General features: G+C 46.6%; 2 protein-coding genes across 3 annotated transcripts in view; one reads left to right on the top strand and one right to left on the bottom strand.

The window, feature by feature from the left end:
* Nucleotides 1-20,466, bottom strand: part of FAR2 (fatty acyl-CoA reductase 2) — a 163,558-nt gene extending 143,092 nt beyond the window's left edge. The window contains exon 1 of one of the 2 annotated variants that reach the window (XM_051850370.3): nt 20,212-20,466. Coding sequence is in view for 1 of the 2 variants with exons in the window: in XM_089304791.1 (XP_089160917.1) it covers nt 4,420-4,498 (79 nt within the window). In the remaining variant the exon portion in view is untranslated. Of the gene's footprint in view, nt 1-4,419; nt 4,547-20,211 lie in introns of those variants that run through there. The other variant, XM_089304791.1, reaches the window with a different exon arrangement.
* Nucleotides 19,079-26,002, top strand: part of LOC138843661 (uncharacterized) — a 180,635-nt gene continuing 173,711 nt past the window's right edge. Inside the window, exons 1-3 of the mRNA XM_070048361.2 lie at nt 19,079-19,222; nt 19,570-19,909; nt 21,912-22,026. Coding sequence (XP_069904462.2) covers nt 19,079-19,222; nt 19,570-19,909; nt 21,912-22,026 — 599 coding nt within the window. The remainder of the gene's footprint in view (nt 19,223-19,569; nt 19,910-21,911; nt 22,027-26,002) is intronic.

Raw genomic sequence — 26,002 nt, 5'->3', positions numbered from 1 at the left:
ACACATACCAACAAAGTTTTATAAAACCATAGGGTGCAATATTTAAAGCTTCCGTCCTTTAACATTTCATGAAATAAGGTCACCTAACTCCTTCCCTGTGATATTAAATTTTGGTATTTTCACTTTTTTTAAACTTAACTGCTCTATCATTTTTGTGGCTTGGGTACTAAATTGCTATTATTTGCAGTTTAGATGACTTTGTCTTCGTTTGTTTCTGAGTGTTCTCTTCAGAAATTGGCTGTAGGAGACATGTGGTCAGCCACGATGGCAGAATGCTTCAAAGGCCTCATCCACTAGGAAACACTCCACTCTGCATCCCCAGGAATGAGCTGGCCAGGGACATCATTAGGGCATTTTGACATCTGCTAACATCCATCTCAGTAATTACTGTCAGCAGAGGCAAGGGTTCTTCTACTGATATTCCCCCCTTTTGTGGGACAAATCAAAGTTCAGCAACGCCCAGTTGTTCTCTGGTTTCAAGGCAGGACCAACTGTCAGGGCAAGATTTCCGCTGGCACCTGTGTTTACTCTTGACTGACACATTCTCGAGGTCCTACCCTCCGGTGCTTTTCAGAATCTTGAGAAAATGTGCATGAGGATATGCACATTTATTCTGACCATACTTTTTATGTGTGATTCACCAGCTCTCCAGGAATTTCATTTTAGTAATGGAAAATGAGGATTTTTTCCCACAATTCCCATCACTATCTTAAAGTTCTTGTTTCTTGCAGGAGGTTTGACAGCTAATATTTAGATACTCTCTATTTAGATACTCTCTGTAGTCACTGGTTAAAGCTTCAGGTTGTGGTCACATATACATCTAAAGCAAACTTCCTTGTTGAGTAAGGCAAAATGTCAACACAGGAGAAAGTGACTTAAGGACAAAATTAAGTGTCAGAATAACTCATGAACTGTGTTTTGACCGCAGAATTTATATAACAACCCTGTGGACACATTACCTAATCAAACGGCTAGGATGCATTAGCTCTCGGTGACATTTAGCCACAGAAGGAAAAGCAATAGAGCATGATGGGACCACAATAGAACAGAAGGGTAGGAAATAAAGGTATGTGGTGGAAGCTCATGCATTTGTCAGGGAAATGAGATGTTTGAGCATCCACACAGTCTGAGGGGACTCAGGAAGGTGAGGACGAGCCCCAGTTCTAGAGAAGCTCAGAGCAGAGAATGTGCAGAAAAGAAAAGACAGAGGGCTCAGCCATGGACAGTGGAAGATCACTGCACCCTCTAAGAAGAAGGAAAAGATAAAAGAGTGGGTGTGGAAGGGGAAGAATTTGAAACTCAGAGCAGTCTCCATGCTAGATCCTTGGTTGCTTCTCTTTGCTCTGTGCAGAATGAAGAAAGTTGATATTTGTCAGCCTAGGAGCTGCAAGTTTGGGACAGGCATTTGACCAGTGGTCAAGATGCTGGCATCTCATATGGGAGTGGCTGGGTTCAAGTCCTGGTGCCATTCCCAATTCCAGCTCCCTGCTGATGTGCACCCTGGGAGGCAGCAGATGATGGCTCAAGTACCTGGGTCCCTACTACCCTTGGGATACTTGAATGGAGTTTCTTGCTCCAAGCTTTGGCCCAGTCCAAATCCTGGCTGTGAACTAGCACCTGAGAGCTCTCTAAATAAATAAGGTTTTAAAAAGAAGCTGTTAGTAAAGGAAAAAGTTCTTTGGAAATGGGGTAAATATTTAAAAAAAAAAACTGCTTCAAACAAAAAAGCAAACATATCAGAAACTAGCAAAAACCCTGCAGGCAGCATTGTCAGTCAAGGACAAAGCTGGGTTGGTTCTATCCCTGCTTCTTCTAAACATGAACCCAGTTGTCTCCAGCAGCATTGGATAATCTCTGTTTGCAGCAGTGGAAATGGGTTGTTGGCAAGACGCAAATTTGGAGGAAACAAATGGGGAAGGGAGCTCACAAGAGAGTGAAGTAGTAGAGGTGGAAGGAAGGAAGGTCTGAGGAAGCTCATGGACTGTGAGAACAAGCGTGCATGTGTGCTCACACATGTGTGCCCATGTGTATGTGCGTGCCTGTGCATGTGCTGGGGACAAATGAACTGGAACAGTATCTGTAGAGGGAGAGAGGACCTGGGAGAGCTAAAAGGAAAGAATGTCACTGTCCATGTGTGAGCTGTCAGATTTAGAGATGTCAGATACAACAGTCTGGAGCCACGTCCAAGCCCAACCACCGGCCTTGGAAGTGGGCTTCTAAAAATAGGGCGCTGTCAAGCTGGAAATCAGAGCTGAGGAAGGTGTGAGATCCTGGCACTGGCACTGAATGCCCCCGCACGGGACTCGGCATGAAGGGCGCTTTCAGAAGCCGGGAAGCAGCGGACATGTGTGAGACACGCATTTGATAAACATCAAGGAGTAAGGATGCTGGGAGGTGACAGATGACAGCAACACGGACTGACAGAAGCTCCAGAGGTTGCCAAAGCACAGAGCCTTCCCAGTGAGAATGCAGAGGTCTGCATTAGCAACGTGGACGGGCTCTCGGCTCACCTGCCAGGGCTGTTCTGGGGATCAGGATAGTGGCTGTAACCTTCTCCCAGGGGTGTAAAATACAGATTGAATGGAAAGGATGATAATGAAGAGGAGGATGGATAACATTCCACAGCAGTGTAGATATTTTAAAGCTGGTGTACACACAGACACAGAGAATCTCATCAGTCTTACATGCTATCAATGCCACTTCTCAGCAGTAGCCACTCTTACGGTATCTTACACTTGATGTAAACATTTTTTACAGCATGTCATGTGCACACTTCATTTCTCACAAAACCCTGGGAGGTATAGAATGTAGATGTCATTATGCACAGATGAGGAAACTGAAGGAATGGAAGCCATCTAGTTCTGTGGCTGGGTTTCATAGCAGTGACAAAGGGAAGACTTACACTGATGAGAGCCAGCCCAGTGTTCTAGCTGCTGGAGGCAATGGGAATGCTCTCACAGGTGTTCATTTGCTTGCTGTTTTTCCTATACAACATCAGGATGTTTATCATCTAGGACACTTGTACACTTGATAATGCTTTCTGTTCTTTTTTTTTGACAGGCAGAGTGGACAGTGAGAGAGACAGACAGACAGAAAGGTATTCCTTTGCTGTTGGTTCACCCTCCAATGGCTACCGCGGCCGGCGCACTATGGCCGGCACACTGCACCGATCCGAAGGCAGGAGCCAGGTGCTTATCCTGGTTTCCCATGGAGTGCAGGGCCCAAGCACCTGAGCCATCCTCCACTGCATTTCCAGGCCACAGCAGAGAGCTGGCCTGGAAGAGGGGCAACCGGGACAGAATCCGGTGCCCCACTCTCTGTTCTTAATCTCCACATATGAGAATGCTAGAATTCAGGGAGCTCCAAAGAGCTGTGTTTCTGTTTACCCTCAACAGCTATTTTTCTCTTTCCTAGTAGCATAATTATTTTGCAAACTGACTCTTGGGAGTAAAGACAACCCAATGCTCTGTTCCTGATAAATTTGTTCATTAAAAATGAACACAGAATCATTTTTCCATTATTTTTGGAAAAATACAATGCTGCTTTTAATACAAGCATATCTGCTGTAGCCAAAGTGAGAATGTTTCAGTTTTTCTTTGTAAAATTTTTATTATTTTAAATTATGTATTATTTATTTGAAGGGATGTGAAGAGGGAGAGAGAGAGAGAGAAAAAGAAAGATATCTTCCATCCACTGGTTCACTCCCCAGATGCCTGCTACATCTGGGGCTGGTCTTGTCCAATGCCAGGAGCCAGGAAGTCAGTCTAGGTGGCAGAGACCCAAGTACTTGGGCCACTACCTGCTGTCTCTCAAGGATGCATTAGCAGGAAGGTGGGTCAGAAGTGGAAGTGAGACTCCAGCTCAGGTACTCTGACATGGGATGCATGTGGGTGTCCCAAGTGATGTCTTAACCACTGCACAAATTGCCTGCTCCCAAAAGCATTCTTCATGCTGGCTCTCAAAATACATTTTTTTGAGTTTGAAGTGTCTGTCTTAGCTGGAGTTATGCTTCACGAATGGCTATATTTTTACATTAACGCTTACCTAATGACTACATTTTAAACTTGGTAGGCCTCAGATTCTTCAGATAGACAACAGAATTTCTATAAACTATCCAGCACGATATTCTGCACTTGTAATCATTCACTAAATAGTAAGAGTGATTTTAATCAGCCATAATTTGTTATCCTGCCTTTAATCTTTAGAGTATTTCCTTCCTTCCTGTCAAATGTGTCACCAGTCACCAGGGTGACAAACAAGAGAAAACAGACCATTGCAACCTTCAATCTGAAACCACAGTTTAACTCAGGAGAGGTTCACAAAGCAATTATTTAAAACTTGATGCAGGAAGGGAATACTCTCATTTAGTGAGATAGAAAGACCTCAATACAGAAAAAAAAAAAAGTTTGGTAAACTCACCTACATTAGTAGCAAGAACTTCTGTCCTTTGAAAAGCACCAAAAGCAAAGTGAAAAAGATAAGTTGCAAGCCAGGACATGCGTCACATCCATGTGACCCTGGGCAACAGTCAGTTGACAGCTGTGTCAGAAGTGCAGCTGGCACTGCTTTTACTCAGGAGAGGCACACTTGTGGTTTTCTGCTTTGCTAGGTCTCTTCCAGCTCCCTGTGTCTTGGTTCATGCACAGTTAGCTCCTCCTCACACAATCACAGGAATACTCGTCAAGGGTCCCACAGTAGAACATGGATCCCCAACGACGTCTGTCCACTCTCTTATCCAGCTCAGGCCATTGAGTTAGAGCTCCTTTCACCTCCTCCCAGTTCTCCCCTCTCCCTGAGACTGCTCTTAGTCACAGCCTCCCTTCATCCTCCTGCAAGGCCAGCAGGGGTGTCCAGCAGGCTGAAGGGCCAGTATAGCGCCACTGTGAAGGAGATGGGCTTGGTGATGCCAATGGCCAGGCTGGGGAGGGGTAAAGGAGGAAAGAGGAGGGAGGCAAAGCTAGCTTCACCCAGGAATGTTGATGTTAAACCTTCCCTCTGAGGCAGAAACCAAGCCTCTCTAGCTGAAGGCAATGGACGTGGGTTCTGGCACTGAAAGGTAACACAACTGTGTGTACAGAGGAATGGCCTCACCAGGGCCTGCCTGACCCTGAGAATCGGAGTGAGGCCTGGACAAGCAGTTCCTCAAGGTGCTTCATAAATTAAAGTTGGTGCAACAGACGCGGCGATGTGAAACACTTCCCTGTCATTTTGTCCTGTGCCAAACGCTGCCCTTAGCAGGAGGCATACATAAACTCATGGATTTCTTGTACAACTCTTCAGAGGGTATCTATAATTAGGCTGAATCATATGAAATTGCCATCACAGAACCATTTTGATGGTCATAAATGACAACTGCACGTGGTCTATCTGTATTTTGCCTGCATGTTACATATGAAGAAAGGTAGATGTAGAGCTCTCACATAACTTTCTAGTATGCGGTGAACCTGGGTCCAGGCAACTGGACTGTAGCTCTCATCACCTGCTGCAATGCCTGCCTCCCTACCACACTGAATCAAAATGACAGAAACGATAGAAATGGTTTGCTGCTCATGAGTCAATGCTACATCATTCCCAGTCTCCACACACCACTCGCCTCCAGGCTTGCCCGTTTCTTTTGAAATAATATCACTGCTCACTCAGTCGCTCACTTGGTAAACTCAGAAATCAGTGGTGGTTTCTTGATGTCTCAACCACCAGAATCCAAATAATAACTAAGAAGGCTGTCTCAGCCAAAGCTGCATTTAGCGGGCATGAGAACCGAGCTCCGGAGCTCACCTCGTCACTTGCCGGGTGCACACATCATTACTGAGTGAGCTGGCAGCAGAATCAGGACCAGAGCTTCACTCCTGAGTTCTAGTCACTGTTCCTCTCTCTACCTCGGTCACACTAATCTCACACTGGATGAATGCCATCAGTAACACCTCCTTGCTTCTCCAGAACTTCATGGCTGACATCTTGACCCCTACTGATCACCATATCTCCAGTCATTGAACATTTAGTCTCTGCCAGTTCCTGTAAACGAACAATGAATCAGCACAACAGTTCTGCGGCATGCACTACTACATACCCTGACCTGCAGATCCAAAACTAAGGTACAGAGAAGCTAAAGTGAGTTATCTAAGGTCACACTGCTTGTAGACTAGCTCTCAGGGCTACACCCACACCACCTGCCCTTATGGCCTTTATTCCACTGTACATGTCACTGAGCTAAGCTCACACTTATCCTTTTGGGAAGTGGTCCCTAGTCCTTCCCTTACACTGTACTGAATTGAACGACCCATGTGCGCAGCTCTCAGACTGACTTCTTTGTCTTCTTCAGTAGATTGCAAACACCCTGAGGGGAGTGACTGTATTTGGCTCTTCTTAATTTTCACAAGGTTTAATATAATATCTGACAAGGTAATCATTGTATACTATTGAATGAATGCATGATGGAATTAATGGACACCTAACAACTAACGAATGCCTCCAGCCTCTCCTTGCTCTGGCTTCTGTTTTGAAGTGAGTTGGGGAAGGTAGTGAGATATTTTGTGTATAAGGACATTGAGAAGGCCAGCTTTTCATTTGCTTTCCTTAATAACCAAGATCAGCTTTTTGACTGATGTTTCTCAATGTTTGGTTGTGAACTTTTCACACTATTAACATGATAATTATTTCACTAGTAATCATTATATCTCAAATACAAACTTGTTTAAAATTTTATACTTCAATTTTTCAGGGTGATGTAATTCTAAGAGGATACATTCATTTGTTTGATGTTACCTAACCCATTAGACCAGAAATTAATTTCCTGAAAGCAGGTCAAATAAATGGTTGACCTTAACAGTGAGCAAACTAGACTATTTATTAGTCCTGAGCTTCAGGAGCCATTATAGTAAGTTATGATTTAAATGAGTTTATGCTTAACTCTGTTAGTTCCAATTTGATTATCCAGATTGGTGCTATGTCCCTTGATTTAAAGTCATATGCAGAATTGTAATAAATTATAATGAGTCAGATATCCAAATGAAAAACACATTTTAATTTCTCAAATCATATAAAAATTAATTACATATGGATAGCAAATCTTAGAGTGAATATCAGAACGATGAAATTTTTAGAAGAGAAAACTTTTCTGATTTAGAAGTAGGCAAAATGCCTAGCTATAGAAAAATTAATAAATCATATCATTAAAACTAAGGTTTTGCATTCACTGAAAGAACAAACAGAGAAAAGGAAAGCTACAGACTGAGAGAAGAAATTCAGAGGACATAGATCCAACAAAGGAGTTGCATCCAGAATATATAAAGTATACCCAAAAGCCATTACAAAAAGATAGACAACTCAACAGACTAATGGGCAGAAATGTGGGCCAATCACAAGAGAAGATAGTGGCCAGTAAATACGTGAACAGGGGCTCAGTCTCTTCACTCAACAGAAAAATAGAAATAAAATCACCATGTCACGTAATTATCCCTCAACAAAATGGTTACAATGAAAATGAAAGAAAAAAAGGATTAATAAGAATGTAGAACAAGGGAAACTCTTGACTACTGCTGCTGGGAATATAAACTGAATGGCTCTCTGGAAATCTCCTTGGCAGATTTTATTAAAATCCTCTCTGTGAAATAATTCCACACCTATGCACACACACACACACATATGTATACATATATATATATATATATATATATATTCGATAAAAGGTTTTCAGCAGAATGTTCTAGGAGCACTACTCCTGAGAACCTGGCAGTGGAACCACCCAAGTGTTCAGCAGTGGAACGAATAAATAAAGGATGCTAAACTCACACTGTGGAGTACTATACAGCAGTAAGGATGAGTGATCTCCAGGTACACAGGGCAATGTATATTAGGATCAATCTGACAAACAGTGTTGAACAAAGGAGTGTTGAGACATGAAAGATAGCATACTATATGATTTCATTTATACAAACTCCAAAAACTGACAAAGCTAATCTATGTTTTGATGTAGCAAAATCTATGACTTTGAAGGCAAGAGAGTGACAACTTTGAGGGAGCAGTAGGAAGTAGCTGGCAAGAGACTGGAGGTTTCTATGGTGCTGGTGATTTTGTTTGTTTTGTTTTTTTTGCACTGGAGTGGGAATCTGAGAGGTGTTTCTGTGTGTTAAAGTGATGTCCTCTGGGGCTGGCATTGTCGCGTGGAGGGTTAAGTCAGCACTTGTGATGTTGGCATCCCATGTCAGAGTGCTGGGATGAATTTTCAGTCTCAGCTGCCCACTTCTGCTCCTCCTCCCTGACCATGTGTCTCACACTTGATCTTAGCCAAAAGGCCAAGAAGCAATTGACCATGTGTCACAGAAGGCAGCACGTGCCAGCCCCAGTGCTTGGGTCCCTGTCACCCATGTTTCTGCCTCCCGACTTTGGCCTCATGCAGCCATGTGGGGAATGAACAGGAGAATGGAAGATCTCACTCTCACTCACTCTCTCTCAAATAAATAAAAACAAATAATAATTTTAAAAGTTAATTGAGCCCGGTGCCATGGCTCAATAGGCTAATCCTCCGCCTGCGGCGCCAGCACCCCAGGTTCTAGTCCCGGTCGGGGCGCCGGATTCTGTCCCGGTTGCTCCTCTTCCGGTCTAGCTCTCTGCTGTGGCCCGGGAGTGCAGTGGAGGGTGGCGCAGGTCCTTGGGCCCTGCACCCACATGGGAGACCAGGAGAAGCACCTGGCTCCTGGCTTCGGATCAGCGCGGTGCGCTGGCTGCAGCACGCTGGCCGCAGCGGCCATTGAGGGATGAACCAACGGCAAAGGAAGACCTTTCTCTCTGTCTCTCTCTGTCTCGCTGTCCCCTCTGCTGGTCAAAATAAATAAATAAATAAATAAAAAGAGTTAATTGCATCTATAGGGAGACTTCAAAATGCTCATGGAAAATGGAATTCAAAGATGTTCATTTTGGTGCCTTGTGTGTGTGTGTGTGTGTGTGAATTCTGTCTCACCAAAATCCATATGTGAGGTCCTTACTACCAGTGCCTCAGAATTACTTGTACATGCAAGCATCCCAGTTATAAATAGCTTAGATGGGGTCACATTGAAGTAGTGTGTGCCCCTAATCCAGGGTGATGTTGTCTGTATAAAGACGACACGTAGACACAGAGACACGAGGGAGGAAGATGATGTGAGACAGGGGGAGAAGATGGCTGTCCCCGAGGTGAAAAGGAGAAGCCTGAACTACGCACTCCCTTTCAGTCCCCAGAAAGAACAGATCCTGCTGCGTCACGGTCTTAGACCTCCAGGCTCCAGGTCTGACAAAACACACTGCTGCTGTGAAAGCAGCACTTTGTCACAGTGCACTAGGAAATGTACCCACTGGAAAACAGCAAGATGAAGGAGGCCAGAAAGGGAAAGGGACTCTGTAGACTCTGGCACTCTGGCCATGCCCACTGTGGACCCTGCACTCCAGGAGGATTTCACATGCTGGCCATGGCCACTTCAGGGAGCGGGAGCAATGGAAGGTTGTCCGAAGGGGGAATGATTCTCCCTTTCTGTGTTTCTGCAGCAGTGTGATGCTCTGAGTCACACGACACGTTGAAGAGGGTGGGTGAGCTCCTAAGCTGCCCAACCAGCTGTCTGAGGAATCTCTGCACAGAATCCTCAGAAGGATCTCTCTAGACCAGATAGAGGCCATTACTGCATTACTGCACGGAGCTAAAGTGATCCACCTGGTTGCTCCTAAAGCAAAGCGTTCCCACTTTGTTTTGGCCGTGACCTGTGTGAGACTCTGTGGAAAGCTCTACATACTCTCATTAGGCAAACGTACATACTTAGCCTGATTTAAGAGGATAGGTAAGGATTTCTTTTTTTAATCTTGTTTTCAGAAATGAGAAAGATAGTGGGTTTTCTTTGCTCTTGTCATCTCAGGAGTCAGCAGCCAACGATAAGCCCAACACCAAGATTCATAGACAACATTCTGGAAACTGAAATTTCCCCACATGCATTATTTCTGCTCTTCCCTCTCACTTTGTCCACAGCAATCAGTAGTTAATGAGTTAAAACACACAGATTGTGGGTCTTCCTTCAGAGAAAGAGAGGAGAGGGGAAGCTGGAGATTGTAGGGTTCTTCCTGGCCATGCAGGAGGCCAGAGTCCAGGGAACAGTGAGTGCCAGAGAGGAGGGGAGCAGGGGATTTGCGGCGAATAAAGGAAAACGTCCTTTTCTTGAGAAGAATTTTCATGATCTTCCTTTTGGAATTCTTAATATTTCATTTTTTAAACAGATTTTTATTTATTTGAGAGGTAGAGTTACAGACAGTGAGAAGAAGAGACAGAGAGAGAGGTCTTCCTTCCGTTGGTTCACTCCCCAGATGGCTGCAATGGTCGATCCGAAGGCAAAAACCCAGTGCTTCTTCCCAGTCTCCCATGTGGGTGCAAGGGCCCAAGGACCTGGGTCATCTTCTACTGCTTTCCCAGGCCATAGCAGAGAGCTGGACTGGAAGAGGGGCAGCCCGGACTAGAACTGATGCCCATATGGGATGCGGGCACCGGAGGTGGAATATTAACCTACTGCGCCGTGGTGCCGGCCCCAATATTTCATCTTTAACTCCTTTTCCTATCTTACTCATTTGGGTGTTAACTGCGACAGGTGATGCAAAGTTCAGCCACTGACTGGGCCTTGCTAGGAAGGGAACAAAGCCCCAGTAAAAACATGCAAGCATTTTATATTTTGAGTACTGAACATCATTATGAAGAGATCTTTAATATCTCCTAAGTTGTTACTGGTTCAACAGTAGTCACAGAGCAGGGGGTCCTAACGTGTGAGGGCAGGTGCTATGATTTGTTTATCATTTTATTTGCACATAATAAGCACTCAGTAAATAGTATGAATGAATGAATGAAATGGTCATGAGATTTTCAGTCTAAGTTTTGGATTCTGGTCTAAATGTACCAGTTAAACAGATGTGTGGCAAGTCACCTTGGGCGTCTGGTACTGACTTTTTTTTTTCTATGAAATGAGGGAACTGGATCAATTAGATAAAGTATTTGAGCATTCTACACTGCAAGTATCCTTAGTTAAGACAAAGTTATCTATTATCACTACTATGAATTATGGACAAGATTGTGTGATATGTGCCAACAAAAAGTAAAGCTGAGGAGTTGAGGGACGTCTAATTTGAGATAATTTTGCTCTGTCCTAAAGGAAACTGAGTCCTAAGTTGACCTATCGTGCAATCCTGTGATCAGCGGTGCACTCAGCAGCACTTGCATAACCACTGCCTCCAGCAGGACTGGGCCAAAATAGTAGGAAAAAAGAAAGCAGGGGCACTGTCAGAAGTGTACGAAGGAGAGTTTAGGCAAGTCCAGGTTGCTGAAAAATAAGCAAACCTGCTCTTCAGATGAGAGAAATGAACTCTTCCATGCCAGCAAAGATTCTCACGCTTTAGAATAGCGTGATAAATGGATCTCAGTGCTCTGAAGACTCTCTGGTAAGAGAGCAGGTGCACATCCATCCTTAGGTCATGGACTTATCTACAGGACAGGATGTCCTGAAGCTCTTGTGTAAAAGGAACACAGCTGACATAAAACTCAGTTCAGCATGAGACAAGTTATAGTGCAACAGAAATGAAAAACAGACTGACATAGCTTGATTTTATTCATGGTTATTAATTCATATGTATTCATATTCACCAGGGACATAAATATTTAAGTGGACAGTTTCCTCTAAGCTGTTGACAAATAGTTCTATGTTTCTGTTAAATAAATGCTTTCCAGCTCTACAATGCTTTTATTACTGGCTAAAACTACACTACCACTATCCATACAACTTCTAGTGTTCAATGTCCTTTCTGGACAAAACTAAGCAAAAATCTTAAATAAATATGCACACACTGCATCAAGACAACTTTTTTATTCAGCTTATCAAGTTTTCTGGGCAGATATTTTTGCTTTCTTGCCAATATTGTGCACCGGTGGATCTAACTCCACTGGCTTCAGATATGTGGGGGCCTGACACACAACTCAGGGGACTGCCCTGCCTGCAAGGATCCCTGGAGGTTTGACCGACTTTTGTGGAAGGTGCCTCTCATTGACCTGAGACGAGCAGCACACCATCCTTCAAAATGTAGAGCATTTTCTCAATGACTTTTTCTCACTTCTTGGCTTGGGAAATATTTTTCTTGCCTCCTGTGGACATCCTGTTATTCACCAGCAAATGTTACTGACCCAAGAACTCCTCAGTTGAAGTGGAAGAATAAGTAAGTGGATTGGAGAGGCCATAATGTTGTCTTTGCTACAGTTCCCTGGGAAGAACCTGCACTTTCCCTTCTTCCCGTTCTTAAGTGTGTCTGATGGTTTGGGGGCCATCTTTGGAGAGGCCATTTGAAATTAAAAATGCCTTAAAAAATAACAGTATGTCCAAAAGCCGCAGGGGAAATATATTATCACCCATAGGCAGAAAATGTTTTTCCTGGACTGCAGAGATTATGGACACAAAATTAAGACTCCTGGAGAAACCATGGCCAAGACAATAAGCAAATGCTTATTGTTGGCAATTATAGTAAGACTATAATTTTTTTCACAATTTACTCAACATTGTTAGCTATACACAGAAATATATAATTTCATTTGAATAGAGTGGGAAAAATCATATGAAGGTGTCACCTGAAACCACTTCTCTTTTTAAAGCTAGTGTCTAATTATGAAGACACCCTCCTAATCACTACAGCTGGCAATGGGCTCCATGTTCCACTCTGAGCCCAGCGAACATTGTGGGTTCGAAAGATTTCATGACAGCAGTGACAGAGCTTAACACTAACCTCCAGGATCTTATCTTCCGATTCTAAGTCCCATGGACCTAGCTGGACCAGGTGTCCCCACATTTTGCATGCGCTATGGGTCATAGCATGCGCTATGCTAGTTATCTAACAAACACCTGAGGATTCTCATACCAAACACTTTGATTCAGTAGGGTGTGGGATAAGAACAAAAAAATGTGGCTCTGTCTTTCAGAATTAAGACTGTCACCCCTAAGCCATCTTTCATCACAACAAAGTGTTCATTAATAAAAAACAGACTTGCCTCATTACTCAAGTAGCAATCAGACATGACTATTCACAGAAAATCCGTGTTTAGAGGTAGCACATTTCTCAACCTAGTAATATTAGGGTTAATGACCTCTTTCACCTCTCGAGGCTGTAGTCGTATTATCTGAGTGCCCATCCTTTTTATAAGTTTAAATGTTTGATGAGTGTAAAAGCTATCAGCTGCAAACTTCTGCCCCCAGTACTGGCACATAACATTAGCGACACCAGTCATCCACAAAAGCAGCACTACAATGCTGTCAGTGTTTGATGAGCTACAAGGAAGTCAATTTACCTATTTGTACTTCCACCCTCTAATACACGAAGTAAAAGCAAAACAAAACAGGATTACCTATGGCTCACTGTCTTACTTTCTCTCCCCTTCTCTGTATAAATCTGACTTTCAAAATAATAAATTTTAAAAAATGATGACGATAGCTGGGGAGTTTGATAGCCTAGGCTGGGGTCAGCAACACATTTTCTGTATGAGGTCTGATGGTCATATATCGGGCTTTGAAGGTCACAATTATTCATTGATTGGAGCACTAAAGCAGCCACAGGCGATAAGACTACTAAAGGAATGACACTGGCTAATTCCTCAAGAAACTTTATTTTTAGACACTAAAATTTGAATTTTATGCTCTTTTCCCATACCACAGAGTATTTTTCTTCTGATTTTCCTCAACCACTTAAAAATCTATAAAGCATTCTTAGTTCAATGCTCATGCAAAAATGCAGTTTCTAGATTTGACCCACAAGTGGTATGGCGTAGATGCTGCCATGGCCAATACAGCCAGAGTGCACAGCTGGGTGAGTCTCTTCCTTGCATGAGGCTGTTGCTACATCCTTGGTCACAGATGGCACTCTCACCTCTAGCCCACCACCACCCAAATGCACAGGGAAGCAGGAAAGAATACCTTCGAGACTTCCTGCAAAATCCTGGCTCCTACAGATGCCCCATGTAGTCACCTTGCATTGCCTGCAAACATCAAAGAAAGCTCAGACCTGCAACAGAATCTGAGAGGCCCTGGGAAGTCTCCCCACTGTGGATGGTGCAGGCTTCTCATGTGTGACCTAGACTTGACAGAATCTCTCTCAGCAAGGCCCTGCAGAGTCCTGCCAGGCACAGGGAAATCAGAAACAAACAGAAGCATCTGTCTTTGAATCAAGCTGTAGATCTTGCTGGTGGGTTTCTCTTGTGCATACTGCAGAACTGTATTTATCATTTACATAATGCTTGCTAACAGACTCAATGTGCGTCTCCTGCTTTTCCTGGACTAAGTAGCATTAAAGAGATAAGACAGGCTTATGGTTAATAGAGAGCTGTGGATGGGAAAGGGTTTAATCTACTAATATAGGGCAGCATTTCCCGAAGGGGGTTATGCTGAATGCTGACTCGATTAGACGTCCTGTCTAAAAAGCATTTCAAGGTCATGCACGTTTAGGAAATGTGACATAAAAATGTCCTTTCTTTTGTGATGGTTATTAATGTGCCTATTAAAGGCTCTGAGGATTCCTGCAGTCAAACTGCTTAACTAGGTTAAATCAAGTGTTTCTCAAACTTACACGATCGGGGAAGCTTTAAGGTTTTTCACTTCATTGCTGCTAATATCCCAGAAACCAGAGAGCCACAGACGACGTCCTGGAAACACTGCTGTGGATCAGGGAGAGAAGTGGCAGGGTTTCCGGCAGGGCAGTGAATTACACTTTAGAACAGTGCCTCTGTGAGGATCAGACTTTTCTTCCCTGGTTTTGTCAGTTTAGGACATTATACCATATTCTATCCATGGGCTCAAGCCAGAAGAGCAGGAGCAACCTCTGTTGCTGTGATAACCTTTTAAAAATAGCATAAAGAGCAAGTATGGTTCAAAAGATAAACAGCACAGATTTCAGTCTAAAAAGCAAAAATGCCCTCCTTGCTATGGCGCCCTACGCCAGCAGGGACACACTTTCCACAGGGACAGGCGGGCTGGCCGTGTGGTTGACTTTTTGACTCTCTAGCCACCCTAAGTCACAAGAGTGAGCCTGTGGCTTGGGCAGTACGCATTCAGCAGCTCAGTTATATGCTTTGTACTGGCTTACCCGCTTCCTACGTTCCACCCATCACTCAGCTGCATCAGTGCAACTCACAAAGTCTGCACGTCTCTCCCTCTCCCTTGGGGTCCATGCCCTCACCTGTACTCCATCCTACCTGGTCTTCCCCTGCCAGTCATTTCTCTCTCCAGTCCATTCTCCTGATTCTCAGCATAAAGATGCTCCCAAAATCTACATGAAGCCAGTCTGTGGCTGCAAAGTCTTTAAAGGTTTGCACAATGGGAGACCTGTGAAGTCATGCCTGACCAGCCACCAGCCTCCATCCCCACACTCATGCCCTACCTGGTAGCAACTCCCTCACACACTGCAGCCACACGGTTCTTCCTTCTGTTCTTTGAGCATTTCTGGCTTTGTCTGTCCTTAGGGCCTTGCCCTTTGCTATTCCCTCCTCCCAGGTTGCCTGCCTGCCTGTCTTTCCATCTCTCTCTCCTTCCCTCCCTCCCTCGGTTCCTTTCCAACCCCTCCATCGCTGTCAGTAATTTACCGCCCATGCTTGTCTCACATATCTACTTAGATCTTTGGTTGTCAGAGCCCTTGCCGCAGTGCCAATTCATCCGTGACTCTGTTCTCTTTGCTTAGCACTCTGTTCTCTTACTACTTCCTGCAGTTTCTTTTTATGTGTCTATTTTACAATGTCAGTAAGTTCTAAAAGAATACCAAACACATTTAATTTGCTCACCCCTAAATGTGGGAAAATTATCATAGCCACAGAAATGGGCTTAATAATAATTTCTTACATGAATGAAGCAAAATAGGGCATTCTACTTTCATCTCTTGCCTTTTAAAATGTGTTTCTTTTTTAATTTGGGAGACAAAGAAACAGAAACAGATCACCCCCATCTACTGGTTCACTCCCAAATGCGCACAACAGCCCAAAGTGGGCTGGGGCCAAAGCCAGGAGCTTGAAACTCAATCGAGGTCTTCCATGTGTGTGTCAGGAATCCAGTTACTGAGTCATTACCACTGCCTCCCAGGGTCAGGAGCTGGAGTTTGTATGGAACCTAGGCAGGCCCCCAGTGTGGAAGGTCGATGCCTTAACTGCTAGACTGAGTGTTCACCCCCTCAGCTGCCTTTTCCTTCCATGTAACTGTAGCTCCATCCAGGCTTTCCCTTTTTGCTCAGCTGTCAGCCAAAAGACTCATTTGTCCATCTCAGGACCAGAGCTGCAAGGACACATCATATCCCTGTCCTCTTAGGCTGCCCTCAGCACTGCGTTCCTTTTCATTCTCTCTCTCCATTTTTTAAAGATTTGTTTATTTATTTGAAATCCAGAGTTAAAAGGAGGGAGAGGCAGAGGTAGAGAGAAATCTTCCCTCCACTGGTTCACTCCCCAAATGGCCGCAATAGCCAGGGCTGGGCCAGACTGAATCCAGGAGCCAGGAACTACTTCTGGGTTTTTCAAGTGGGTGCAGGGTCCCAAGCACCTGGGCCATCTTCCACTGCTTTCCCAGGTGCATTAGCAGGGAGCTGGATCAGAAGTGGAGCAGCTATGAGTTGAACAGTGCCCATACGGGATGTTGGCACTGCAGGCCGTGGCTTTACCTGTTACGCCACAATGCTAGCCCCTTCATCTTGTCTTCTGCACCCTGCATTTGATGCCTAATCTTCTATTACCCAGTAACTACTACTTTTCTTTCTTTCTCTCTCTCTCTCTCTTTCTCTCTTTCTCTCTCTCTTTCTCTCTTTCTTTCTTTTTTGCCAGGCAGAGTTAGACAGTGAGAGAGAGACAGAGAGAAAGGTCTTCCTTCCATTGGTTCACCCCCCAAATGGCTGCTATGGCTGCCACGCTGTGCTGATCCGAAGCCAGGAGCCAGGTGCTTCTCCTGGTCCCCATGCAGGTGCAGGGGCCAAGCACTTGGGCCATCCTCCACTGCACTCCCAGGCCACAGCAGAGAGCTGGACTGAAAGAGGAGCAACCAGGACAGAATCCGGCACCCCAACCGGGACTAGAATCCAGGGTACCGGTGCCACAGGCAGAGGATTAGCCTAGTGAACCATGGCACCGGCCTACCCAATAACTATTTCTGCCATTTTGACTTAGCATCCTCTGTTTACCTATTTTGTCTCGTTAATGATGCCCCAGGGAATACAGCGCCCGGTGCTCCCTGTCCTAAAGCCCCCAGCGTGTCCCTGCCTGAGCAGCTGTGTGGAAGTGAAAGCAGTATCCATCCAGGCTGAGTGGCCCCACTGTAACACCTTGATACCCACCCAGATTTTATTGCCTTTTATTCCTTCTCTCTCTCAAGGCTTCCAGTGTGTTGTCACCACACTGGGAAGGAAAGCTGGGACGAACGCAAGCTCTGAGGTCAGAAATCGTTAAGGGAGGAGGACAGGGGGACAGAAAGTGAAACTGAGTGAGGGACCAAGTGTGCTTTACTGATTCGGCATCTCCCAGAAGACTTCAAAGGTCAGCTTGATCAAGATCTTCAATGTATGGATTTCAAACCTTAATGCCAAGATGACCTCAAGAAATGTCAATCACTCACTCAGTTTCTCATCATTCAATTTTTGGATGACTTAGATTCAAACAGCTTAGTTCAGGAAGTGTCTGAGAGTCAATAATTTCTGTACTTTTAGGTGCAATTTCCAATCTAATAATGTGTGAGATATTGAAAAAGTTCATGGAAAATGCATATTATGGAAATACTACATGATTTCAAGACTTTTTGCAGCAAAATATATTTCTTTTACTTCTATTTTTAACATAGCCCTTTTGAAGTACTTTCATAAGAGAGATTTCATACCCTAATGCCAAAGTACTTTTAATTTTATTTTCCTCACAAAAAATACAAGCATTATAAATGCTCTACAATCCTTTCAATGTGCTTAAGGAACTTTGTGCACGCTCCTTGAGGAAGAATGGAGTAGAAAGGTTAAGCCTATAACAATACCATCTTTATTAGCACAGAATTACTCAAGGTCAGTGGACACTTTGACAATTATTATCTCTTTGTAATGAGAGGTAATAAATATAAGAACCTTTAAGATAAAGTCGAAGTTGTCCTCAGTTTGTTGTCTACATTTTGTCAATGGAGGAAGCTGACATACAGAGAAGCTTCACGACATTTCCACGGGCACACCTGTAAGCGGCTGTTAAAGTTCAGGTTTCTGCTCAGAACTCACCTCCCATGAGGCTTTGTGGTGGGACACTGCTGTCATTCAGTAAGTTCTAGAGTGGAGCTGTCAACTTGAAATCAGAACACAATTCACAGGGCTCAGTGAAGAATGAAAACTAGGGGTTTCTTGTTTGAAAACAACCTGGACAGGAGCAGACAGGAACTGCAGACCAGTCAAATGCAGCTGGCGCTTCCATGAAGCGGGCGCTGCCTCAGCTGTTGGATGTCTACCGTGTGAGTGGTGGGGCAGCCAGGAGACTGTAGACTCCTCAAAGTGTGGGTGGAATTGCATGCGGTACCACACACGTGTTTCTGTTCCTATTCCATAGCTCTTCTCAGATTCATAGTAAGACCCAGTGTTCAAGAGGAATTGAGTCCTGCAGAGCCCCCCATGTCAGGGCATGTGGACGGGGACAGGCATGTTGGTGGTCACCGTGCAGGCTCTTTCGAGAGAGCATCCCTGTGAATAAGGGAGTTTTCTCAAATGCATAGATTTTAACACAAAAATAGGACTGATCAGGTGTCGCTGTGTAGAAATGCACTCAGGAGTGCATCTTCTGGAGAGAGGAACCCAAACATTTAGGTAGCCAGGATGACCCTAACCTTTGTAAACCCCAGAGTGATACCCAAAAATGGGCTATTGTATTTATTCTCACCCCTTGAAGGGAAACTTCACCTCCTCTTCTCTAACCAAAGATCAGCTTTGTTCTTCCTTAGGGTAAGTATACAATTTTAGTTATTTAATTCCTCCAGTGGCTGTAAGGTTTGCCAGCTCGTGCTGATGTATTTTATGGATAACTACAACCCCGTGTTAGAGTCTGTTAATAAGCTTGAAGATGCCCTCAGAAGACAAGAGTCCCATAATGACCACGATTGCAAAAACGACACGGATGGAACCTTACAGAGCAGGACAGAGCGTAGCCGCAAAAACCTCACCGCCATTTCTAGAAATTTCAGACACAAATAGCCCTCAACACGAGGTTCGTGAACCGCCTGCCAGTGCCTTGCATTTGCATTCGGCACCCTTTGCTCTTTTAGGCTAAACGTGGCCTCAATCAGGTATCTGAATTAAACTTCCCTACGCCCCGAGCGTCCAGCCTCTCCCCAAACAGCCTCCAACAAGCCGACGAGCACCTCGCACTCGGGTTTCCGGGGCCCCCGGCCGTCCCCACTCTGCCCTCACTCCGTGCACAGTGGGGCAGCTGCACGCTGCTCCCCGAAGAGAGAGAACCTGGCTTGCTCACGCCATCCAGGAAAACGCGCTCACAACCCACCCTCCCCCCAGCCCACAGGAGAAGGCGTGGAAGGACGCCGGCGGGGTTTCTAGGATAAGGTCACACAGGGCTCGTTCTTCACCCACGGCACGCGCCTCGCGGGGAGCCACAGGCGTGGGGCCGTGCGCAGGCTCCCGCACGCCTCTGCTCCCGTTAGCATCCCCGGGCACCTGCCGCTAGCCCCCTCCTCAGGCCAGGGCGCAAACTTCCAACGCTGGGAAGACCCCAGCCCAGGCCAGCCTCCGGCTCGCGACCCCAGCCGGGGCGTGAGGGGCAGGGTCGGGACGCGCGCAGCCCAGGGTGGGGCCAGGCGCGTGCAGAACGTGTTCCAGGTTCCGGGTGCCGGAGCGCTCGGCGCCACACGTGGCTCCGGAATCTGCGCGCGCTCTCCAGGTATAGCCTCGGGGGCCGACGAGGCTCGCAGCATCCCCAGTTCCCACGGCGCGCCCCTCGCCGCCACCCTCACGGGCGCGCCTCGCGGGCCGGGGGCGCCGCCGGGGGCCGGGGCGCGGCCGCCGCGCCTCTCCTCCCACCCGGCCTCACAGCCACCTTGGTGCTTGGTGGAGGTCCCGCCGGCGCCCGCCCCTCGTCGCGCACACCCAGCCCGAGCCCCCTCCCTCCTGGCCACCCCCGCGCGAGGCGGGGAGCGCGCGTGGGCTCGGCGGGCGTGCGGCGGGGCGGGGGCCCCGGAGTACCTGCGGCTCCGGCTGTGGAGAGCGGTTCACCTCAGGGCGGGCGGTCCGGTCCTTCCCCGGGGCTGCGGGCAGCGCTCCCGCCTCGAGGCAGCCGCTCCGGTCGTGGCGCCTGCGAACCTGACACTCTATATATCCGGCTCCCAGGCTGGGTGTGGGGCGGGAGGAACGCACCCTCCCTCCGACCTTCCCCGCCGCCGGGCGCCGAGCCCGCGGCAGCCTCCGTCCGCGCGGGAGGGGGGCGAGGGGTCCGGAGCCGCTGCAGGCCGCGGGGCGACGGCCTCGAGGGCTGGGCGGCCGCGCGCGGGCCCGCCCCGGGCGCTCATTCATGCAGCGGCGCGACGAGCCCTGCTCACTCCCGGCCGCGTGTGCGCGCGAGCGTGCGATCCGCGGTGCAAGCCGCGCGGGGGCGGACAGGCGCCCCTCTCCGGCCTGGTCTGGAAAACAGCGTCCGCACCTTGCAAAAGGCCGAAGCCCTGGGAGACGCACCTTTCCTCCACCCCCCCACTCCCTGGCGGAAGAGGCAGCCCCTGAACCCCGGTTTACCGGGCCGGTCTGCACGGTCCCACGCCGTTGCTCCGGGCGCTGGGAGACGCCCCGCATGCCCTGCCGGCGTAGCGTGTTTTCAAGGTTTCAAGGGTCCTTGTGCGAGGGCGCGGCTGCAGGCGCAAAGTGCTTGAACCCTGGCCCCTGGTCTCTGCCTGGGGTGGAGTGGCGGGCGCGTGGGAGACAGGAGGGCATGGGAGCAGGGATGTGGGCAGCAGGGACCACACGGCCACCTGGACTGGCCTCACGAATCCGTTGTTTTTTTTTTTTTTTCCTTTTTTTGTTAAGGTGTTTCCTGTCTTAGCCTTGTAGCTTTTTTTGCGGGGGGGGGGGGAGATTTGATTATTGTTAAATTTCCAATGGCAAAGCTGGAGCAGGTCAAGGTAGACTCCGCAGAGGGTGGACAGCCAGTCCCGGCCCCCAACCCTGGGGTGCTGAAAACCCAGCCAACGCCCACCCGGGGTCCCCTGGCCCTGAGGAAGGCACCCGGTTACAGAAAGAGCTACAAGGGATTGTGGCACTGTCAGCTGCCCGCTTCCTCCTCATAAGGACAGTCCACCTGCTGTTGAAGAATAAAATTTGATTCATAAAAGTCGACGTTCACGTAAAAATCGATCTCCTGTGTGTAAAAATAATCAGACCCATTTAGAATTCTCTGCGACCCGAGCTATGCTGCCATTCAGCGTGTGAAGCGCAGTGTAGGCTGAAGGCACTGTGGTTAATTGGCTCTGGGGACTGTCTGAAAGGCAGGCCGAGAAAGCAAGCTGGGAGCAAATGCCCGGTTCTCTGCTGCCCATTTCCGTGTGATAGAAACGATAGTGCCAAACACTGGTGACGAGGGTGGAAGTCATTCACTGATTTTGTTCCAGCTGTTGGGAAAGCAGGAGCCACACATTTCCGAAGCACAAAACAAAGATTTTCATTCTTGGTCTTTTGAGGAAGGATTCCCATCCCTTAGCGGGTCTCCAAAGGAAATAATTTACAAAAAGTAAATCCCGAAGGGACAGTCATACATCAATTATGGAGTTGCTTATAAAGTAGAAAATGAGCATACTTTCAATGCCATGTTCATTGGCAAAATTGATATTGATTGTGAAACCACAATGTTAGCATCTTTTAAAATGCTGTTCTTAATGTGTCTTGTATTGTTTTACTAGGATCTGCGACAGCAAAGGAGGCACGTAACACATTTATTATGTCACGGTTCCAGAGGCTGGGAGCCCAAGATCAGAGCGCCTGCAGGGCTGATTCCTTCCTGAGGCTGATTCTGAGGTGAGAAGAATCTGTTCCAGGATTCTCACCTAGCTTTTGGTGGGTTCTTGGCAATCCCTGGTGTTCCTCGGGTTGTAGAAGTAGAACCCAGCTCTGTGTGGTGTTCTCTGTGTATTCACGTATGTTTCTGAATTTCCCTTTTGTGTGAGAAGGATACCAGTCATGTTGGATCACAGTTCCCCTGTTACCCCACTAATTCATCTGCAGCAACCCTGTTTCTAAGGAAGGTTCTGGGGTACTGAGGGTGAGGACTTCAGCTGGTGAATATTTGAGGGGAGCACTGTTTAACCTAATGGTAACAGAAAGAGGCAGCACAGTGTGTCGAATGGTGGTTCCTGAAAGCTGTGTCCCACCACAAATTGTTAGAACCTGTGAGTGTGACCTTGCTTGAAAGAAGTCTGTGCATATATAATTAAGTTATGGATTTGAGAAAATGTAATTCCAGATTATCCAGAGAGGTCTAAATCCAGTGGCCAATACCTCTGTAACAGAGAGGGAAAGACAAGGGAGATGGGAAAGACACACGCACACGAGAGGGGGTGATGTGGAACCAGGCCAATACTGAGTAACATGGAAGGCGGGGAAGACTGGAAGTGCTGACAGCATCCAGGGCCTGGATGAGGCAAGGCAGGATGGTCCAGTGGAGCCCCTGTGCCAGCCTGGCCTTCACCTTCACCCGAGCCTGCTGTTTGAGCCCCCCACTGTGTGGTTGTTCATTATGGCAGCCCTAGGAAACTCATCCAGAGAGTTTGCCTGGGGTGGGACTTATTTTTTATTTATTTTTTCTTGAAAGAGGGCTGTACAACTCAGAACCGTTTCAAGTGGGTGTCTTCATGGAGTTTCCTTAAAATTCTTACCAAACTTTGGAGAGATGGTCAGAGAACATGATGAGAATTTCATCATGTTGCAAACCAAATTGTGAAATAGGTCCAAACGCAGTTAAAACCACAACAGGTTCTGCTCTTGTACAACAAATTGTTTCCTGAATTTGCACACAGTTTGAACTCACTCACCCCCCATGTGTATGGATTTGAAATGCTCGCTGCTCATGAACAGTGCTGAGAGTGGATTCTCACAGTAACCGACCTCTACTCTCTGAATCTCAGTCTCTCAGCATTGTTCTGTGGCTCTGCTGTTCCATTGAACCACATAAGGCAAGCCTTTCTTTGTAAATGAGCCAGGAACTTTTTATTTAATATGCAAGATACCTACAGAATATGCCATGCCCTATAAAATTGGAAGTTGTGAATAAATCCAGTGTTCCAAGGGAATGCTATTCTTCCACAGTGCTGTCTGATTTAAAAAGTACTTTATCCATTAGCTGGGAGTGTCGTGGAAATGGAGCTTTGATTTTGACCTACATTGGAATCATGAAAATATAGTGTTTTAGAACTAGAAAGCCGGTGGCTTGTACCTTCTGTTTCACCTCATAGTGGAAGGGATAGGCCTGTTGTTGTGGTTTAAGGTCTCTGTATTAGTTTTCTGTTGCTGCTTGATCAGTTTTCTGAAAAAAAAAAAAAAAAAACAGTTCATTATTGCTAAGTTCTCTAGGTCAGCTGTCCAGGTGTGGTATAACTGTGTCTTCTGCCCACAAGGCAGAAATGAAAGTGTCAGCCCAGGCTGTGATTCTGTGCATGACCCAGGCTCCTCATCGGCTCTAGGCAGAATTTAGTTCCTGGCAGCTATTGGACTGAGGTCCTTGGTTCCTTGGTGGCATTGACCAGGGGACTGGTCCAGTTCTCAGAGGCCGTCTTGTGGTCCTCATCATGTGTCTTCACGGTTGCTCACTTCTTTAAAGCCCACAGGAGAAATGTGCTTTCTCTCTCTAAAGATCTCTGATTATTTTTAAGCGATGACACCCATTTCGGTGAGACCCACTAGGATAATCTCCCTTTGGATGAACTCAACATCAACTAATTTGGAGTCTTCATTTTCATCAAATAACATACAATTGAGAATTGAATCTTGACATATTTGTAGTCACACTCCATCCAAGGGGAAAGGACGTACAGGGCGAGTGACCCAGAGTGTGGCTACCTTGCAGGCCCTGCAGAAGCCCACCTGCTGTCACCTTCCACTTGATGGGGGCTGGCCCCCTTGGAAGTGAAGCCAAGTGATACTTCATGCTTTATTGAGTAGTTTCTTTTCTGTTGTAGGAGGACAGCTATTTTTCATTAAATGAGTGCGTTAAAGCTATATTGGTTAAATTGCACCAATTCCAAGAAGTTTGTTTTGTGAAGAAATGAACATGCTAAAAACATATAATATGAACTTGTTTCTACTAAACCTTTGTCAAGTAAATTTCAATATGTGTGTATATATAGATGAAAACAGGAAAAAGCATGGACATGTATGTACTGGGTTATGAACATGTTACTAATATGGGATAAGCAGGCAACTAGTTTAGGAGCTGCTGAGCTATAGGTGCCTGCAAGGCAGCACCCTCCAACCCATATGTAATTCTGTCCTCCTATTTGTCATTCAATATTTGCTTCACCCAGGACCTCCAGGAAAACACCATCAAGATACATATGTTAGGCCCCCTGTGGAATTTTGTGGAAGTATCATGAAACCCCCAGAAGGCTTCATTCCCGCAGAGGCAGCCCCCAGGAACATCACACAAGAGTCCAACAGCTGGGGCTCTGTTCCACCAGAAACCATGACTAGAGGAGGTGCTGGGGTGCTCAGTCCATTTCCCCTCCCCCACACCCCTTTCTCCTCTGTCTCACTGCCTACTCATGAGGGCTATCTCTGTGTGGGGCATCCCATGTATCTTTGTGTGTGTGTGTGTGTGTGTATGTGTGTGTGTCTTAAATAATACTTTATCACTTTGTTCACCTCGTATGTGCCTGTACTTTAAAATGCTTCTCTAGGTACAAAGCAAGAGCCTGGGAAATTAATAACCTACTTCCTTAACTCCTTTACCTGGGAGTTGGGACAGGGAAGTAGTTAATGCAGGTGAGGGAAGTGAGAGAGGGGAATACCACACAAGATGGACAAAGGAAAAGAGAGATTGAAATGTAAACCTGTGTATCATATCATCACATGTGAGCGTATACTCAAAATTATCTTTAAGATATCTAACTATAAAAGAATGCTGGAAATCACCACTCCCTCCTAACAACGAGCACAGAGCTGAACACAGGGAGAACACAATGCTCTTCTTGGATCCGGCAGGGAAGTGAGGTCCCAAGGCCAGCTCTGCCCTGCAAGTTGGAGAAGGAGAAGCAGCTGCAGGGCATCCCCACCTACCAGAGCAGAAACCTCTGCGGGACAGTGTCAGGGTAGAAAACTCTACACTATAGTAGATGAACTGCCAGAGGCACACACTCCATTGTGGCGGTGGGAGAGGGGGCTTCCATTTTTATGGGCTTTGTCTCAGAGAGCTCCAACAGACTCTCACAAAGAGTATCAAAGAAAAAATCTGTCACCCCTCCAGGAGGAAGAAGGGAAAAGGAACCATTCTGAACCGTACTGGAATATTGCATTCTTCTCCATGAGGTCTGCCTTTGGAGAAATTGTTTTACCAAAGCCTAGCCTGCTGGAGTTTTTTGTTTGTTTGTTTGTTTTTAAAAGATTCACCTATTTACTTGAAAGTCAGATTAACACAGAGAGAGGAGAGACAGAGCAGGAGAAGGAGAGGTCTTTGATCCATTGGTTCACTCCCAAACCAGCCGCAATGGCCAGAGCTGTGCTGATCCGAAGCCAGGAACCCAGAGCTTCCTCCAGGTCTCCCACACGGGTGCAGGGGCCGAAGGATTTGGGCTATCCTCTACTGCCTTCCCAGACCATAGCAGAGAGCTGAATCAGAAGTGGAGCAGCCGTGACTTGAACCGGCGCCCTACCCAACATGCCACAGTGCCGGCCCCACCTCCGAGTCTCCCACGTGGGTGCAGGAGCCCAAGAAGTTGGGCCATCTTCCATTGCTTTCCCAGGCCATAGCAGAGAGCTGGATTGGAAGCGGAGCAGCCAGGAC

Source organism: Oryctolagus cuniculus, chromosome 9 (genome assembly GCF_051225735.1).
Source record: "Oryctolagus cuniculus isolate XC-2025 breed Fujian yellow rabbit chromosome 9, ASM5122573v1, whole genome shotgun sequence".
Classification (NCBI taxonomy): domain Eukaryota; kingdom Metazoa; phylum Chordata; class Mammalia; order Lagomorpha; family Leporidae; genus Oryctolagus; species Oryctolagus cuniculus.
Note: the sequence above shows the minus strand (reverse complement) of the source record. Positions and strands in the feature narration are given on the sequence as shown.